Source organism: Ceratotherium simum, chromosome 10 (assembly GCF_057802395.1).
Source record: "Ceratotherium simum simum isolate JZ-2026a chromosome 10, ASM5780239v1, whole genome shotgun sequence".
NCBI classification, from domain to species: Eukaryota; Metazoa; Chordata; class Mammalia; order Perissodactyla; family Rhinocerotidae; genus Ceratotherium; species Ceratotherium simum.
Genome location: NC_141909.1, coordinates 72,891,764 through 72,911,981, shown reverse-complemented (window position 1 = coordinate 72,911,981; position 20,218 = coordinate 72,891,764). Strand labels below are relative to the sequence as shown.

Below are 20,218 nucleotides of genomic sequence, written 5' to 3'. Positions count from 1 at the left end.
GTTGGTCATTTTCTCATCAGAATGGTGTTAGTCCACTGTGTTCTGGCTTGTGTTGAAGCTGCAGCGTTGGGAAATCAACCATCAGTCTAATGTGGTTCCTTTGTAGGTCATCTGTCATTTCTCTCTGCCTGCTTTTAAGATTATTTCTTTGTCTTTGGTTTCACTAGGAAATGTCTGGATGTAGACTCTTTTTTTCTAATCCTGCTTAGGATTCACTGGCCCTTTCTATAATAGGATTGTTATGCAATTTTTGGAAATTCTCAGCCATTATCCTTTCAATTATTTTCTCATCGGCATTGTCTCTGTTATTTCCTTCTGGAGCTTGAGATGTAGGCCGGGGTCTGAACTTTTGCATTTTCCATCTGTATTTCTTGCTCTGCTGCTCTTCAGATAATTTTGGGGGCGTCATCTTTTAGTTCTCTAACTTTTTATTAGCTGTGTTTAATATGCTGTTTATCCTAAACATTAAATTTTTCACTTTAATTACTTTTTTCATTTCTAGAAGTTGTAGTCATTTCTTTTTCAAATTTGCCTTGTTGTTTTGTATTGTCTTTTTTATGAAAATTTTGCTCATGTTTTAAGGTTTTTCTTTTCTTTATCAAAATATATTAAACATAGTAATTTTATAATCTGTTTGATAATTCCACTCCCTGAAGTCTTGTATGTCTGATTAAGCCGTGTCTGCTGGCTCTTGCTCATCAACTCATTTCTTTGTGATTTTTCTCTGAGTATTCTTGCTCCTTTGAAACTTGATCGGTGGCAGTCCTCGGGGCCCTCTGTTAAGGTTGTGGGTTCCTCCGTAAGGATTTGCATTTCTTTTGCCTGCTGCTATAGGGTTATCCTGACTTGGGGCCACTTTAAATTACTCTGTTAGAGGTGTTTTGGACCATATAGATGACAAATTAGGGAGGCCTGGCTTTTGGCTACAAAATCTCAAAGATTGGAGATGATTTTTCCCCTCCATCTTGCCTCGGGTCCCAGCTTTGTGTGGGGGTTTGCTGTTCGACACTCCACACCTTGGGTGGGTCAGAGGCTTTATTCTCTTAACTCGTATCAGAAACAGCATAACCAGAGTTCATCTGGTACCTACTGGGGAAAACCACCCTCGCAGCCCTTTTCTCCAGGTTCTCACTTTGGTATTTTTGTCCTCATAAGTTCCACACTTTTGTGCCAATTTAGCAATATATTTAAAATGATTTTAAAGATATTTTATCCAATATTTTTGAATGTTTTTAGCAAGTTAGTTAGTTAGGGTATGCACTTATCATACTACAGGAAACCAGAGTCATGATAATATTTTCTTTCATCTTTCTCTGTGATGTTTCAGAATCCCTAAAATAGCTTCCCTAAAATTGCTTATGCCAACTTTGAAATATCTTGGAGGTTAGAATATTGATTCTTAGTTAATTGTTTATTGTTAATAAACGATTAGATTGCTCTACACGGAATTACTATTTTTGTAAGTAAAATAAAACTATTGAATATTGACAAATTGATATGGTTCAGTCTAATACTCTAGAGAAGGTGTGGCCTGCTTTCCCTTGAGATATTTCATGCCTCCGTTTACTTGTGGTGGTGTTGAGTTTTTCACTCATTGCCAGTTTCCTGCCGTGTGACAGATTGCCCTGTACGTCTGGGACAAAGGCGATGGACCTCCCCTTACTCCCGTGCCTGAGTTTTGTACAGATGGTGTGGACTCCTCCTGTGCTACCACTTTCCATTCTTTTCTACCACTTTGTGTAAGTCACAGAAGGAAAACTTCCTTGCATATCAAAGGAAAGTGTACATGCTGTGCATAATGTTGTCCTAGCATTTACATACTGAAAAAAGTCAACATGTGCTATGTGCCAAGGAAGAACCATATACCGTGTTTCTACTGATAACAGCCCTGTAAGGTAAGCACTGTTGTTACCCATTGTACACATGAGAAGAGAGGCACTGAGAGGTGCTTGCTCAGGGTTCCACGGCACGTAGGGCGGGCAGTGAGGATTGTGACAGCACGTCTCACTCCAGAGCCTTTGTGCAGCACTGCCAGCCCCAGCTCTTTAGAGCCAGTGTGCCTGGGGTCATTTCTTCTCTTGATGTTAGAACACGTGTCTGTTGGAATATCTATTCCATTTCCTAGAAAGGCAATTTCAGACATTTCCCATTATACCTAAGCCTTCTCCTCAAGCCCCCACCCCTTTTACCCTCTCAGCCGGTGACCCTGCTTTGATCTCACCTGAAAGTCCAGAACTTGCAGAACAAACTTACTTCATATGGCAGACCCTTGGTCCAGTCCCCCCGATGAGCCTGAAGACCCCTGAAACTCACCGGGTCATTAACAGTTCTTCCTCAGGAGGAAAAATATATTTATTTTTCAAATGCTGTCTGTTATTTTCAAGTCAGTCACACAGAAGTCTGTGTTGCATTTTCAAAGATGAATATATGTACACATACACACACACACACTCACACTCACATTGCAACAATGGGAGAGACTCTATAATGTTTGCACAGTTCCTGAGGGGGAAAACCTGTCTTTCTAGACATTTTGCTTGCTGTTCTTTGATGCTCTTTTAGGGAATCTGGAGGGGTTGACCTCTTAGTGCCTTGAGTGACATGACAAAGCTGTGGTTAGATGTCACTGTAAACTGGCCCTAAATGATGTAGGAGTCATGATTGATCTATTATTACAGGCCTAAGACAGGTGATAAAGGGCTCAGAACACCGCCCTACCCCATGAAACAATCCATGGCCTGGGGTTGTCCACAAATACCTCTATGTGCCCCCTTTAGTAGGGGTGATCAGCTTGGGCTGGAGCCAGCTCAGGGCTCCAGGACCCCGCAGGTGTTTGAAGTCATCCTACCTTTGGCAGAGGACAGACATCGCTGTAGCCTAGACTTAGGTAGACAATAAAGGGGCCGTAAAAATACGTTAAACATCAAAAGGGAGTCTTCTCTTATTTTGCACTAAAACATGCCCCTACTTCTCTCCCTTTGTCAAAATCTTCACCAGCTGGAAAAAGGAACAGGAAGAAAACTAACATTTATTGGGTATCTACGATGTGCTTCCTAAATAGTAGTAATAAATCAGCCTTACTGGTGGTTACTATTCCCATTTTCTAAATGAGCAGCCTGAAGTTCAGAGAGCTGAGGAAACTGGTCCAGATGACACACCGAGTGTAAATGGCAGAGCTGAGATTCACGCACAGGTCTGGCTGATGTGAGTCCTTGTTGTCAGCTGAACTACAGTTCCTTTGTTCCCCTAAAATTTAATCCTGAAAATAGGTGTGATATTCATGACACTGGTAAATTTGAACTCCAGAGCATGCAATGAGATATAATGTGGGTGTGAAGTTAAGATAACATTGACTCATATATGCATATATTTTTTCATGTCTTTTTAGGGAAATCCAGTGAAGAAGGAGGATATTTTTGTTGCAGTAAAAACATGCAGGAAATTTCATGGTGATAGAAGTATGTTTTGGGTTATTCATTTTTATTGAACTTGTAAAATCTAAACTGCCTTTTTAAAAACGTACAAGCCAGATGTACACTCAAGAAAGGGATAATGACACGTTATTGAAGTGAAAGCAATTATTTAATGAGTATTCCTCATCGCACCACTTCAATCACCAACGTCAATTAGAAAAGACAATTTTGTATTGAAACATAAGTGGTCATAGCCCTTCTAAGTACTATTTAGAGCAGTATTTTAAATTGGAAATGGAAAACTCAGCTGTGGCATCTTGGAGACAATATCTGAATAACAATCCATTTTGCAAAACAATGTCCTGTTATATTCATGCACAGTCTCTGAACTGTATGAAGAATACTAGAGGAGATTTCAAGGTAACAGAATGCCAAAAAAGAATGTTTTCTTGAAGGCTGTTCCTTCTTTTTACACTTATTTCAAATGCACACATTAGACTTTTAAATAAAGATAGAATTTTCTCAGAGTAAATATATTGGAGAAAAGGAAAAAGTTACTTTACAAGCAGTGGTCCCTTCTTAAAGAAATCCTGGCATGCAGATGAATGTTGTTTTTATTCAAATTTTTGGTGTCATTACAGAATCTACTAAGTTATGGTGATAATGTTTTAAAAAAAGCCCGTTCTAAATATAAACAGCCATAATTTCTCTCTTTTTTTCACCTTATTTCAAGCAGTACTTTTCTGAAATTGCAAATTAGACTTTTGCATTTTCTAATTTTAGCACATATTTTAATTTTTTTTCATGAAAAGACTGTCGATTTCACCAAGAATGTGATGTTTATATAGGAGAGATTTCTGAACCAGCTGTCATTTTTGTGGGATTGGAGCTATGGGGGTAGTTCATTTATATGATTTATGTGATAATATGATACTTATGTTCCCTTTAAGGGGAACATAGTTTCCAAATAAAAGAATATTATAATTTGTGATAAAAACTTTGTCTAAGACATTGACATCAATTAAAATCTGGTTATAATCAACAGTATCTTACAAGTACATTAACTATAAATCTTCATGGTTACCTAAAATAGTCATGTTAAATTCCAAGTCCTATTAAATCAGCCTAAATAAATATATGCATTCTTTATATAAGGAGTCCTAAAATACTATTAAGAATCAAATCAGTGTAGAATTTAAAGTAAAATTTTCGTTTATCACAGATTTAACCTAAATTTAATTTACTCTTGCTTTTTTCATAACCTGGAAGGGCTTTGTGGGACAATTTTTGACAAATATCTTTTATGAAGAAGCATCACAGGAAATGAACAAGGCTGCTTTTTTTTTTTTTTTTAACTGCAAGCAGAAGTGTTTGCATTGATTTATTTGATCTTGGAGCTGCACTAGGAGTAGAAATTGTTTTTATAATATGGATGTTAATGGTGGTGGTGGTGGTATATTCTCTTTTGAAACACATTTTTCAAGTGACAGTAAAGCAGTAAAATTAGGGACTGTCCCTGTTGTATTTTTTATATTCTACAGAAATGAAAAAAAGTTTGCTGATTTTAGTTGAGTAATTTTGAATGATCTAGTTTATTGTTTTCTTATTTCCATAAGTTTGAGATAATCTCTTCAGATATCCATCAAATGCCTTTATATTTGAATTTTGAGCCAAAGGTCTTTAAAAATTACAGAATCTTTAAAGCCTGTCAAGAGCATTAAAACCAAACCACCCATGGGGCCAGGCCGGTGGCACAAGCGGTTAGGTGCTCGTGCTCTGCTGCGGGGGCCCGGGGTTCGCCGGTTCGGGTCCTGGGTGCGCACTGACACACTGCTTGGCAAGCCATGCTGTGGCGGCGTCCCATATAAAGTGGAGGAAGATGGGCACGGATGTTAGCACAGGGCCAAGTCTTCCTCAGCAAAAAAAAGAGGAGGATTGGCAGATGTTAGCACAGGGCTGATCTTCCTCACAAAAAAAAAAAAAAACCCAAACCACCCAAAGCTAGATGCATCCATTTGCTGCTGTTAATTTGGAGGTGGGGTCACTGAATCCTGAGACCTAAAAGATATTAGGAGGCTTTCACAGTTGGGTTTCTGTGGCAAGGCATTGTAAAACTTGGACGTGTTTGTTTGAAGAGATAGTCTAAGGCAGCAGGATTTTAGGGACTTTGTGTCCATTATGTTTGATGAAAGTGATGCCTGCCAGGCACTGGGTTCTGCCCCTCCTTTTGGAAGTCTAGTTTAGCCACCAGTTGGCTCAAAGAATTATCCAGTAATCATATTAATTACAATGACAACACCACAGTAACTGCTTCTAACTGCTAATTTTTTTTACATTTCCTGGTGTTTTTCACATACGTTCTATCATCTGATTTCATGTTGGCAGTTCCTTTTGATAATTAATGTATTCACTTGATATTGTGGAGAAAGCTGAGTATGGGACGAGACGCAGCGGGCCCAAGTTCTTGTAGACAGTTGAGTAGGGGAGCTGGGACTAGGGTTTTCTGTCTCCGAGTCCCAAATTCTTTCTGCCACAGCACAGCTCTACTGTAGTCTTGGAGGTATTACAAACCTAACACTTGATAAATAGAGTTTGATATTCATGTTGATGCTCTGCTGTGCTCCAGGTCAGTTTTGACTTGGCCAGAAGCTGTGAAAGCAGGCTTTTTATTTTCAGCAGCAATGGAGATAGCCAGGAATTGAAATCTACAGATGATATACATCGAGCTGGAACTTTAGACTGCCACCCCGTCCAAGCATATTACTGCTATAGTCAAGCAGAATACGTGGGCTGGGGTGGTTTTTTTTTTTTTTCCCCTCTTTTTTCTTTCCCTGTGCACTCTGTGGTAGAAACACTTGATGTTACAAAGGCCAAATGACAATGAAGGAAAAAAAAAACATAGATAAGATTGTATTTCTCTTTGAAAAATTGAGAGTCAGCTATACTGTTAGTGACTTATCTGGTAGCAGGGTCTCACTTGTGGGTGCACTGCCCTCCGGGTACTGAGCAGAAATGGACACTAGTGATGGCCCCCCACTCCTCGCTGCTTATAATGTTGACCACCTCCAGGATGAGAGTGAGGGATGGAATATTCTGTTCAGTGCTGTAGTCAAGGCAAAGGAAAATATACATTGAACTCATTTTTTGTACTCTCCTGGAAGAATTGATAATAAAGCCAAGTTCCCAAATTAAAAGAAATTATTTTACATCTTGTACTTTTGCCTAACAGTGAAACAAACGTTTATGTAACAGCTGTGTCTGGATTCTGATTTAAATGAAATAGTGCATTCTTAGGACACAGTTAGCAAAAATATATTCTATATTTTGGTTTAAGAAAGAAATACATACTGACACCATTGAAGCAGGAACACTCTCTGAGAAGCAAGCAGTTAGTACGGTTTTATTTTATTTTATTTATTTATTTTTTTTGTGAGGAAGGTCAGCCCTGAGCTAACATCCGTGCTAATCCTCTTTTTGCTGAGGAAGACCAGCTCTGAGCTAACATCTATTGCCAATCCTCCTCCTTTTGTTTCCCCAAAGCCCCAGTAGATAGTTGTATGTCATAGCTGCCCATCCTTCTAGTTGCTGTATGTGGGACGCGGCCTCAGCATGGCCGGAGAAGCGGTGCGTCGGTGCGCACCCGGGATCCGAACCTGGGCCGCCAGTAGCGGAGCGCGCGCACTTGACTGCTAAGCCACGGGGCCGGCCTAGTTAGTACGGTTTTAAAGAAACTTTAAAAGTGTTATATAAAGTGATGAATTGGGCAAAGCATGTAAAATTATATTTAAGCAAGGAAAAGATCTCTGGAGTTTTAATATTCAGTTTGATCACTTCCTCTCTTGGGTTATGTGTTTTTCATTGTGTGACATGAGCTGTCAGAAAATGTTCAGAATTTTCTCTGCATCGTTCTGCCATGCAGTTCCTGTACATGTCTCAACTATCTCGTGGCAGCCACTGTTTCTGTTCATCAAATGGTAGGTTGTAAGATGCTCTCCTCCTGCAGTCTCCCTCTAATTCAAGAGGTTAAATTGCTATTTGCTCAGCCTTTAGTTCCTTTTCACAGCTTCCTGAGCTCCTAAAAATAAATACTTTATTCCTTTCAGATTAAAAAAAAACCTGTTTGATATTTTTACTGCAGTGATCTTGTCTAGAGGAGGCAAATCTGAACAAATTTATTAAAAGGAGTGTGTGGTAGCTGTGTTCTCTTTGATTAGAGAGGCTTATAGGTACTGGGTACAGTCTGCTGATTTAAAACAAGGGGCTTGAATTAAAATGCTGCCAGATGGAAGGCTACCCACTGTGTTAAGTGAAGTGATTAGATGAATTATTAAAGAGAGGAAGGGCGTCAGGTGTTGCCTAGTTCAGTTCTCCCCCTGGCTTTTGAACAGCTGAAGATGTTCCAGATTGCCCTGAAATGTTTTAGATCAGCCGTGAGGGATGCTTTTCAGGCTTATGTGCGTCTCATCTTCAAAGGCAGGCATGATAGCAGACTCTCGGTGTGTGTGTCTCTAACCTTCTCCTGGGAAGAGAAGAGCAACCAGGGATTTATGTTGTGGACATTGACTTGCATACTGAGACAGATGGTCCATTAGTAGAAAATAGCGGATTCCTTAAAATCAAAAGAGTCGTTCACATTTGATTGTGTGGTAGTTTTTATACAGTGTTCAGGTGTCAAGTTCATTCTCATTTGCAATCAGAGTTTTGCAAGTAAATTCACTGGGGGTAAAAATGCGTGTTCTGTGCCTCATAGCGAGACACATCTGCTTTGAGTCTGTAAAGCCAGAAGATTTGTGCCATCTGTGCAGTGGAGTTTTTTAATTGTACAATTTTTACTTTGCTCCAATTTTAAGTTATCTTGTGGCAAACCTTCTTGAAAGAGGCATTCATTATTGTTTTATTATGTGGTAGAAAGTATGCTTCTCTTGACTGAAAATGAGATAATAGATCATGTAACATATTGAAATATTTTCTCAAAGTTTATATCTTCAGTAATACAGTGCCTGAAAACCATATAAAATATTTTATAAATAATAGAATGCATTCAATTCAGAATTCAAACAATGCTAATGAAATAGACCAATATTTTAAAAGTTTTAAGTAGTTTAGAATCAACCCTGGTTGAAATAAAGCCTTCACCTGCTGTTGTAGAAGACTTAGCCTTAGCTTTGAAATCTTTACAGCCGGTGGATGTGACAGAGGCACAGGAGTTATAGTGATGAGGGGACGGATGATACAAACTGTTGAATGCTTTTGGTGCTGCAGAATCATAACACTTGACTATATTAAACTGCTGGTCTATTTTTAATTGATTGGTAATGGTGGTACCAGTCTTGTACCAAAGGATGAATTGCTGTTATTAATAAAACCTTCCTTTAAACTAGTTCCACAAATAGCCCTGGGTCTTTTGTTGGAATTCCTACAAAATCCAGTCCTCATTCAACCATTTACGCAGCACCTACTGCATCCCAGGCACTGTGCTAGGGGCTGGGGAATGAGTCATACAGTAATTCTTACCTTTATTCAGTGAAATTTCCATTTCATCTGTTCCAAACGAAAACTGACAGCCAGTGATTAGGTAGAGCAAAGAGCTAACTCACACTTGATTTTGATTTTAATGTCATTTAAATCAGCTAACTGAGAAGAAACCCGTATGCTGTTTCATAAAGCTATTAGAGCAAACAGGAACTGAAGGCTAAAGGCTGAGGCAAGTGAAGGCAGACTCTGCACAGCCTGCAGGACCGAGTGCTGGGAACTGAGGGGAATTCTGACCTTTCCTCACAGCTTCTTCCAGCCTTATGCAATGGAGGACACTTTACCCAAGAGAGGCAACAGTTAGTGGCCGCAAGCTGCAGGGAGCCCTTCCTGGGGTAAGTCCTCCTGCTTATTATGTGCAAAGCAAACCGCCACTGCAGTGCCAAGGTGAAGATTTTTGTTGTGCTGGAATTTGGAAGTAGGACGGAGTGAGGATTTTTTTTTTATTTATTTTCTCCCCAGCAACCATATCTATTGCTACATCTTTGTCTGTTTTAACGTAGAGAAATCTTTATATCTGCCTTTTTATGATGGCAGAAAAATTATATCTTAATGTATAAAAATAATATTTAGTGGGTTAAAATAGGTAATTTGGAGATTATTATAGCAAATTTCCAGAATTCATAAATCTTTTTATTTCTTAAAAGCTGATGAATAATAGACCATAAAATGGTACATTTTTGTATTTTGTATACATGGGCTGTCTGAGTTTGACTCTGAATTTGTTGACTAGAATAGCTAAACACTTAAATTTGGCATTGCATTGGCAGTTTTTGCATTTTTTGGGGGGGGGGAGGATGTCGGGAAAAAGGGAAAGATAAATGATCTGATGAAGTCTCAAAATATTGACCTGAAGATTTGGTTCATCAGAGTTGAGATTCTTAAATTAACAGGGTATGAAATCTGGATATGATGTTCTTGTCTATTAAAACAATAATAGAAACCCTTTCTTCTCTTTAAAATTTAGAGATGCACAGACAGTCACTAATTACTTGGATAGTTGGTCAAATGAATTAATATCAACTAGTGATCAGGCAGAATTCTATGTCAAATGGAGACAGAGCTACTTTTGAGCATTCCACCCTAAAATGCAGAAAACGAGGAAAGTTTTCTGTTGTTTGTGTTTATTGTATTAAAGCAATGTATCTGTTAATGATAGAGTTTTAAAATCTACAGTCGTTCTCAATCTTATTTCTTCCACATTTTTCAAAAGTGCAACACAATAATATCAGTCATCATATACAGTGATTCTCAATGGTAAGGTCATACCCTCTGTAGGGTTGGGTGGTCCTGTTAGACTCTTTGGGTGGGGATGTGTGTGTAGTTTGAAAAAGTCCCTCCGCCCACCATTGTCAGGGAGACAAATTTGCATCTCAGCGAGAACAACAAAAATATTCCAATCTTTAGAAGTAATTATATTCCCCACCCCCCTAAAAAGCATTTTAAAAAATCTAGTTGTGAATTTTAAGTGAAATAGCCTATTGGGAAAAGAGAAAAACTAGTTAAAATTAATTTAAACACAGTATAATTAGACTAGAAAATTTATCATCATATGGAAGTGAGTGTATTTATGACCAGGGATGAGAAGTGCTTAGCTCTAGAGTATATTGAAATGTCTCAAGAAGAGGGTTTTATTCATGTGCTGCCATCAACAACCAACCTCTGCATTTCTCAGGGTAGAAAAGCAAGCTCTAAGTCTTGGGTCACCTGAAGAAGAACATGTACTGGGTCTCTTCCTTTATAGGTGATTATGCTGCCCCTTTGAGATTCCAAGCTTCGTTACATAACTGTGCCTCTCTCCTTTTTTCAGTACCCATTGTAAAGCAGACTTGGGCGGGTCAGGCAAGTCTCATTGAATACTACAGTGATTACGCAGAAACTTCCATTCCTACGGTAGATCTGGGAATTCCTAATACAGAAAGAGGTGAGTCCTTAATTCTTACTACTACTCTTATTCACAGTGTCCATTCTGTAAATATAGTAAATTAAGGTAAAAATGAAATATTGTATAAATACTATAATTTTTGCCTTAGTAAGGTTTTTTCCTTCCTCCCCTCCCAACTTCTTTACCCACGGATATGGACCAATTGCTTCAGAGTAAGAGCTGCTTTATAAGTGCTAAGAAAGGTAGTAAGTTTTTAGTAGGTCATATTGATATAACTGAGCATATGACAATCATAATAGAGTTTAACAATCAATTTTTCATACCTTCATAATTCATCGTGGCCGTAATGGAGTGTCTAAAGGTAATTTATCATCTTCCAACACAAAGCCTCTCCTTGTTTAATGCTAGCAGTTTAACCAGCCAGGATTGTTATTTGACGCTGTGTGCCAGCCATTGTTAGACACTGGGGCTACAGAAATGAAGCCGACAGCTTCTATCCTCATGAAGCTTGTGGTCTAGCTCACATTTTGTATGTACCTCTGAGTACCACCACTTAACCACATTCTGCACTGGTTGTATGTAGTATAAGCTCCATGATGTATATGTATATTTAGCCACATATGTTAGTATTTTAATTAGTAAATTGTTGAAAGTACAGCTGCTTTTCTCTTCAGATTGTAGGCTTTCTAATTCAAAACATTTTTTTTTTCAAAAAATGGAAGTAGAAATTTGACCACCTCACCTTCAGCTGCTCTTTGTTCATCTTAATTTTTATCCAGTGTTCCTGCCACATTTTTTCTTTATTTTCTGGTTCCCCAAGCCCTTGCATGAATTTAAAAAAAAGTAGTAAGTTGATTGTCTTGTTCTATAGAGTAATTTATCTTGATTATCTTGTGGAAATGTCACTCATGATGCCTTGATTGGTTAAGTACAAGTAGACTCAGATATGCCATCCTGTAGTGCTGAGTTCTTCTGACGAGGTTAAATTATTACTGAGTCTGGCTGTTGCTGTCTGTTTTGGACAAATGATTTTGGATTGAATTTTCTTTTTTTTTGGTTAATCTTGCTTTTTAGGCTTCAATTTAGGTTGGCTTTAATAATCATTTATTTATTCATGCATTCCTTATTTGATTTCTTAATTTATTTTTAGTCTGACCTTGTTATTGCTTATGTTTATACTCTACTTTATTCCACAAGGAATTTGAGATGGCTTTCAAAAATACAGACCATAATGGCTAAATATACATGAAGAGATCAAGAATAATGGAAATAAAGGTCAAATTGAGTAATTTAATATTAGTTAATATTAGTTTCTTCTCTATTTTGGCACCAAATACTTTGTTGAAATGAGGGGCATTTTCCTATTTATCGAGTTGAGTTCTCTTTCCAAGCATTCTTTATTCTAATCCTGGCCCCAGCATTTTCCATTAAAACATTGACATTTGTCAGTTGGCATCTGAAGGACTGTGACTCTGTCTCAGTCAGCGCTGTATCTTTAGTGCATATCCTAGAACCTGCCACAGCATCTGGCTTATTAGAAACTTAATAGCAAATATTTACAAAATCAGTGAATGAAGGTGTAATATTCCATTTTTGCACTGTTGTTTCCCTATGGTTGTGATGCTTGGGGTTCTAACAGTTCCTAAGGACAGATACTAGGCTGTAATTTCTATGAGACATACAACTTTCTTGTTTGTCTAGAATGAAGATACTAGTCGTATCTCTGCCTCAAAGTGATGTTGTGTAATTCCCCTCATGTCTCTAGGTCTCCATTTCCTCACGTGTGAAACGAATGGCTTAGACTTCATAGTCTCTAAAGTTCCCACTGGTTCACTATGACTATGAAAATTAGAAAAGCCTAATTTTTAAAATTTCAAATTATTAAGGTGCATGTCACCATTTAAGCTTTTACTTTTAAAACTAAAAAAAAAAATTTGCTTTAAAATGAATTATATGTATTTTAAAGAAGATAATGCATTATAGGTTTTCTTCTTGCCTTTCCTAGGTCACTGTGGAAAGACATATGCCATTTTGGAAAGATTTTTGAATCACAGCCATGACAAAATAACATGGTTAGTCATTGTGGATGATGATACATTAATAAGGTAAGGAGTCCTTCTCATGCTAGGGTGGCTTTAAATTCTACATGTAGTCATATTCAGAAACTATGATGTGTACTTCTGCTTCTGGCCAAGATGGAGTAACAGAGACTGGATTTATCCTCACATCTGAAACAACCCCCCAAAAGGACAAAATATATGAAAGGAGGGTTTTTAAGACACTAGAAATTGAGCAATAAAGGGCAATGATTCGTGAGTCACATGAAGCAAATGAGGTGAGTTCTATGACTGCCCCAGCTAACTGCCTTGAGAGAGTGTCCCAGTCACTGCTCAGGAAGAGGAACCCAGGTGGAACCTGGCTAACTCCTTGAGTTAAGGAGATGAAGTTGAGAGTCTGGGGAGACCCAGGCCATTAGAGGTTGCAGGACAGAGCACTGGAGAGGAGAGAGCTGCACAGAAAGAGAACACTGGAGATCTGTGGAAGCTCCCCTTAAGTATTCAGTAGAGTATTGATTGGTGCGTATTTGTGAGGAAATGAGTGGAGGCTGCGGAAAGAACCAATCAAAATGATTTGAAGGAATGGTCCCCAGCACTCACACAGAGCTGAGTATAGTACCTGTTACCACCAGCCAGACTGGAAAACCCTTGATTCACAGGGTATTGGGTAGAATATGTAGAAGGGTCTTGCTTTAATAGTGGGAAATAGCTAACCCTGGACTAAGCACTGTCCAGTCCTGCCTAACAAATCTTAAAAGCAAGACCCCAAAGGATCAAACTGTTTCCAAATAATTAGCCTGCATCTGAGAACAAAGCTCAAGAAGATGGATAGAAATACCAAAATATCCAGCACCCAACAGGGTAAAGTTCACAATGCCTGGCGTCCATTCAAAAGTTACCAGGCATGCAGGAGCAGGAAATTTCACCTATAATGAGGAGAAAAATCAGTTGATTGAAATTGTTCCTGAAATGATACAGTGTTAGAATTAGCACTTATTAAGTTGTTACTAATAAATAGTTATTATAACTCTATTCCATATATTCAAAAAAGAGACATGGAAGGTATAAATAAGACTGATCCAACTTCTAGGGATGAAAACTACATTGAGGTGAAAAATCCACTGAATGGGATTAACAGCAAATTAGACATTGCACAAGAAACTATCAGTGAGCTTGAGGACCTTGTGATAGTAACTATCCAATTGAAACACAAAGGTAAAAATTAATTTTAAAAAAATGAGCAGAGCGTCACTGAGCTGTGGAACTATTTCAGGTGGCCTTGTATATGCAGTTGGAGTTCCCAAAAGAGAAGGGACACATGACAAATATTTAAAGAAATATTTTCCAAATTTGATAAAAACTATAAACCCACAGATCCAAGAAGCTTCATGAACCCCAAGCACAAGTGTGAGCATCAAAGCAGAGCACAGCCACCTCCAAGTATGATGTCCTCTTCAGCAACAGTCATGCAGCATTTACTGCATCTGTAACTGCATCACTTGTGCCATCAATCTTCAGTACACTCTGCCTGAAAGTTTTGCCAGATGTTCGTTCAGTTTTTCCTTTTTTCATATTTACTTTTTTCATAATTACATTTATTTACATATTTTCATATTTAACAATATGTAACTGCTCAATGATGTCTTAAATGTGTTTTTCAATTTGAGCCTTGCCACGTTTTCCTTTCAAGATTCTGACATTATCCTTGATCACAATGAACTCTCTAACTTTTTAGCCATGAGGCTGAATAATTGCAAGATTTAGGGTCAATCTCTCTTCTCCATAAATAGCCACATCTTTACGTTGGTCTTTGTATTATCACCAAATCTTGGAGCTTTGGCTCCAACGCAAACAAGATCAACAGACATTTGGGGACAAGGAAAAATACCTTGAATCTAAAATTCAAAAACTGAAGAAGGAAGTGGACAAAAAAGGGAAGAAATGAAACTAGAATTTATTAGGCTCAAGAAAGAAATAGAAGAAAAAGACAAATTCATGTCTGAAGTTATGACTAAATTATGAAACAACCAAAAATAAACAAATTTAAATGAAAATTTAATAAGGGACATGGGTGAAAATTAGGAAAGCAACCAAGAAAATGAAAATGGGATAAAGAAGTTTAAAAGATTAGAAAAAAAGTAGTTGAAATGGAGGAGGCAACAAAGGCCAACACGTCTATAATTGGAGTCCCTGATTGAAGAAAATCAAAAGAACAGAAATAATATTTAAATTACCAGAAATAAAAAAAGACCTTTATGTATATATTAAAAGGGCCTACCTAATAGGTACCAGTGAAAATTGACCTGGGATCATCAACTTCTTCACATACCCTAGGGAAATGATTAGATTTTGATGATAAAGTCCTCTGAATCTCTAGGCATAATGATGAAATAACTTAAAGAGCAAGAAAATAAGGCTAGCATCAGACTTTTCAAAATAACATAAAAAGTATGGAAATAATAGAGGAACATTTTCAACAAACTTGAAGAAATTGTGAATCATGGATTTTGTATGTAGCTAAGATGTTCTTCAGTATCAAGGCTGTAGGAAAAGTTCTTAATGTACATGAACTCAGGAAATAGTGTACACGTGTCCTTCCTGAAGAATATATTAGAGAAAGAACTTCGTGCAACCCAGAGAGATGAAATTTTGGCAAATGACTGATGGTGAGCATTTCATATACAGTCACGCATTGCTTAACGATGGGGATACGTCTGAGAAATGTGTTGTTAGGCGATTTCGTCTTTATGTGAACCTCATAGTATACTCACACAAACCTAGATGGTATAGCCTACTACACACCTAGGCTATGTGGCACTAACCTTACGAGATCACTGTCGTATATGTGGTCCATCGTTGACTGAAACATCATTATGCAGCGCATGAGTGTATTTAACTATAGAACTAAAAGTAAAATGGGTGGAGACATGGGTAGGAGAATAGTTTGTAAATGTTATGTGTTCTGACAAAGTAGAAAGTATGCAACTTTAAAGAAATGGGAGGAAAAGGGAAAGTAGGATAAGATCATGGCTTGTTGTATTGGTAATAGGTGGGATTCAGAGGACACCAGGTACAACTGAGAAATTGAATAATAAAATGTTCAATAAGAAAAAAGGCATAGTAAAGCACAAAAAGTTAAATACAAGGTAAACATGAAGGAAAAAAACCTTTCTAAATATCAAAAATATTTTTTTAAAAAGCAAAAAGTAAAGAAACACAGTAAATATAATATATATAATAATTCAAACCTAAAATAATTTTAGCATTGATACCAAACATTATCAGTCATATCACTAAATGTCTGTGGGTTTAACTCACCTAATAAAAGAACAAAATTTTCACATTGGCTCAAAAAGCAAACCCCAACTCTCTGCTTTATGTGAGACACACATAAATGTAGTCATTCAAAAAGTCTAAAAATAAAGGGATGGATAAAGATTGCCAAACCAATGGGATCAATAAAAACAAAAAATTCAATTCCCAACTAAGAAAGCTAGAAAAAGAATCACAAAGTCAACCCAAAAAAGCACAAGGAAGGAAATAATAATAAAGATACATGCAGAAATACTGAGGTAGAGAACAAAAAAAGGAGAATCAAATTAATCAAAATTTTGGTTCCTTGGGGGAAAAAAACCCCAACAAATTGTATTGAATGATTTCCAGGATTGTTAAATGAAAAAAGCCAAGTGCACAAGAGTATATTTAGTATGCTACCCTGTGTGTAAGAATGAAGCGAAATAAAACATACCCACGTCTACTTATCTTTACAAAAACAAACGGAGGACAGATAAACCAGAAACCTGTGCAGCTGTTTTCTAGAAGGGCTCGGATGGGCCAAGAGGGTAGATGGAGTAAGGAGGCTCTGATACTTTTCTGAGTGTATCTCTTAATTTAGTTTGACTTTGGGAAGCATGCTAATATTTTACATTTTTAAAAATAGAACAGGAGAAAAATCAACAAGGATGGAGGCAAAACTGAGACAAATGAACCCAACTATATTTTGAATGAAAACATAATCACACTGAAGGAAAAATATAACTAATGCAAGTAACTGTTGAAGACGCTGTTTAGATATATGCTTTCAGTCAGGTGTGGGGAGAGGGGAGGAATGTCAGACAAATCCTGAATTTTTGGTCAGTCTGATTTTTGTAGTGGTGTGGTTGAGGCAATTCTGAAATGATTTTAGGTACATCGTAGGATTGAGTGAATGGTAATATTGTTGGGAGCCAGGGTTCTCACTGTGGATGAAGGGAAATACGGATGTGGAATGAGGCAGGTCAAGGAAATGGCCTATGGGGGTAGATTGGAAGTGGAGAAATCTGTAAGAACTCATAATTTCTGTCAGACTCATGATTTCTAATATATGTGTGTGTACAGTGTACATATACATTTCCTAGTTCTTTCTTTTATTTATTCATTTATTTATTTATTTATTTATTTATTTATTTATTTTTCCCCCAAAGCCCCAGTAGGTAGTTGTCTGTCATAGCTGCACATCCTTCTAGTTGCTGCATGTGGGACGCAGCCTCAGCATGGCTGCAGAAGTGGTGCGTCAGTCCGCGCCCGGGATCCGAACCAGGGCCATCAGCAGTGGAGCGCGCACACTTAACCGCTAAGCCACGGGGCCGGCCCTCCTAGTTCTTTCTAATAAGAAGACTAGAAGCAAAGATATCCTAGTAGCGGTGAGCAACTAGTGACCAGAACTAGTATTGCTGCTTTCCCCACTAAAAGGAACTAGGCTTTCTCAGAGAAATAGCTGATTCTAAGGCTAAGGCAAGGAAGAGACAAGAAGACATTTGGAACATTCTTTTTTTATACTAGAAAGTAAGGAAGTCTTAAAAAGAAGATAGGAAAGAAAAGTGCATGTCAAGAGGACACAGAAGCGAGCTTGAATAGGTTCCCATTAGCCAAATCTGGGACTAATTAAGTGTCAGTATAATTAAGGACAATAATGAATTATGAACCATTAAAATTAGGAATCAGTGAGTTCATGCTTATAATAAATAAATAGATGAGTAAGTAAATAAATGGGGCAGAAGGGTGATGTATTAGTCAGATTGGGCACTGTAACAAAATACCACAGACTGGGGGACTTAAACAGAAATTTGTTGCTCACAGTTGTGGAGGCTGGGAAGTCCAAGATCAAGGTGCTGGCTAAGTAGGTTTCTGAGGCCGCTATATTGGCTTGAAGATGGCCACCATCTCCCTGTGTCCTCACATGACCTCTTCTCTGTGCTCTATGGAGGGAGAGCTCTCTGGTGTCTCTTTTATAAAGACACTAATTCTATCAGATCAGGGTCCTACCCTTATGACCTTTTGACCTAACTTAATTACCTCCTGATAGGCCCCATCTCCAGACACAATCACACTGGGGGTTAGGGCTTCAACATAATGAATTTTGGAGTGGGGGATGCAATTCAGTCCATAGCAGCTGGGCTCTTGCAGGATAATGAGGAGTTCTGAATGATAAATGTGGAGGGAGTGATGGAGTTGGAAAAGTCATCACTTTGTAACTATCATAGTGAAGATTGATTAAGGCAGAAATCATTAATGGCTGCTAAACTGGGGGTAAATTTTGATGAGACCAGGGTATTTGCTGGTGTTAAAGTATCTGCCCAGAGACTCTTAGAAATAGCAAGCGAAAAATAGTAACTGCCCAGTGGAGAACCCAGACAACACTTTGGGCGATCAAAATGAATATTACAAATGAAGGACAGATGGACATCGTGTGCCAGACACAGCATCGCTTATATAATACTGCCACTGGGAATGGGTCACCTGGACTTTATCACGAGGAGACATCAGACAAACTCAACATGAGGAGCATTCACAGGGAGGGCATTTATTATTAAAAAATACCAATGTCATGAAAGACAGAGAGAAACTGGGGAACTATTCCAGGTTAAAGGAGAATAAAGTGATGATAAATAAATGCAATGAGGGATCCTGGGCTGCATCCTGTACTGGAGGGAGAAAAATGCTGCAAAGGACATTATTGGGTCAATTGATAAAATTGGAATATGGTGGTAGCTTAGATATAAGCACTGTGTTTCCAGTTTTGGGTTATTATAATTAAGCTGCTCTGAAACTTCGTGTACATGTCTTTGTATAGACATCTGCTTTCATTTATCTTGGCTAAATACCTAGGAGTGGAATGGCTGGGACATACTGTAGGTATATGTTTAAGTTTTTAAGAAACTTATCAATGTTAAAGTTCCTGAAGTTGCTAACTATTTCTCTGCTTAGGAAACACACATTGATGTATTTAGGGGGAAAGGGGCGTAATGTATGCAACTTATTCTCAAATATTTCAGAAAAGAGAACAAAAGTGTATATAGATCTATAGATATATATATAGATCTATATTATCTACATAAGTACAGACACATACATATATATGTATATGTATGTATACAAACATATGTATGTATCCATATATCTCTATCTGTCTAGAGAGAAGAAGAGAGATTGAGAGAGAATGATAAAACAAATGGGGTCAAAGTTAACAATTGGTGAATCTGGATAAAGGGTATATGAGAGTTCTTCATACTACTCTAGCAACTTCTCTATAATCTTAAAATTATTTCCAAATAAAAAGTTAAAAAATAAAAGCTATAATAGGTTAGATTGGAACTTCATCTGGATTTTAAAAATCAGTATTATGCTGTTAAAATCTGTATGCAACACTAAGATGTATTAATATAATTTTGATAGCACTTAATCTAAAGTGTTGCTATACTGTTTTTCTTCATTTCTGTGCCTCAAAATTGCCTGAAATGGTACCAGATTGTTAAATGAAGTTCTTTTCCTGAGTCAGTAGCCAGTGTACTTGGATAGAATTGTAGATCTGTCTGCTTCAGCTGCATTTCCAGTTTTTAGCAAATATGAAGTGTGTGATAGTTGTCAGACTCAGTTTATGATTCTTCAGCTTCAAAATGATATTTTGAATATGGAAACGGTTAATGTTATAAGGAAAAGAAATCTAGAGAAGGTGTTAAATCCTACTTATTTTAACCTCAGAAATTGAAGGTTGAGGGTTGAATTGATAATTTTACGATATGCAGAAGGAAGAGAAATACTTTTCATTTCTTCTGTGGTCAAGAGGTAGACATAAATTTGCCCCAGAGGGCTTTGAGTTTTTACAGAGCCTTTTACCAAGCAAAGGCTGCGATTGCCTTAGAGATCTTTAAGAGTGTATTCTCCGTAACTGAATGATGTTTTACTAGGTATCTGCACACTCACTGGCCCTCCCCTGCAGGGTTATTTATTAGACGATTTCCTCAAGACTGATTCCGAACTAGATGCCTAGACTGTTTAACTTGTGTGCCTGA

General features: G+C 37.7%; 1 protein-coding gene across 10 annotated transcripts in view; it reads left to right on the top strand.

Annotated features, from left to right (window-relative positions):
* Positions 1-20,218, top strand: part of B3GLCT (beta 3-glucosyltransferase) — a 215,293-nt gene that overhangs the window by 66,781 nt on the left and 128,294 nt on the right. For 9 of the 10 annotated variants that reach the window (XR_015553476.1, XR_015553478.1, XR_015553477.1 and 6 more), the window contains exons 9-12: positions 1,620-1,739; positions 3,389-3,458; positions 10,756-10,869; positions 12,836-12,935. Coding sequence is in view for 6 of the 10 variants with exons in the window: in XM_087436233.1 (XP_087292359.1) it covers positions 1,620-1,739; positions 3,389-3,458; positions 10,756-10,869; positions 12,836-12,935 (404 nt within the window). In the remaining 4 variants the exon portion in view is untranslated. The remainder of the gene's footprint in view (positions 1-1,619; positions 1,740-3,388; positions 3,459-10,755; positions 10,870-12,835; positions 12,936-20,218) is intronic. The other variant, XM_087436235.1, reaches the window with a different exon arrangement.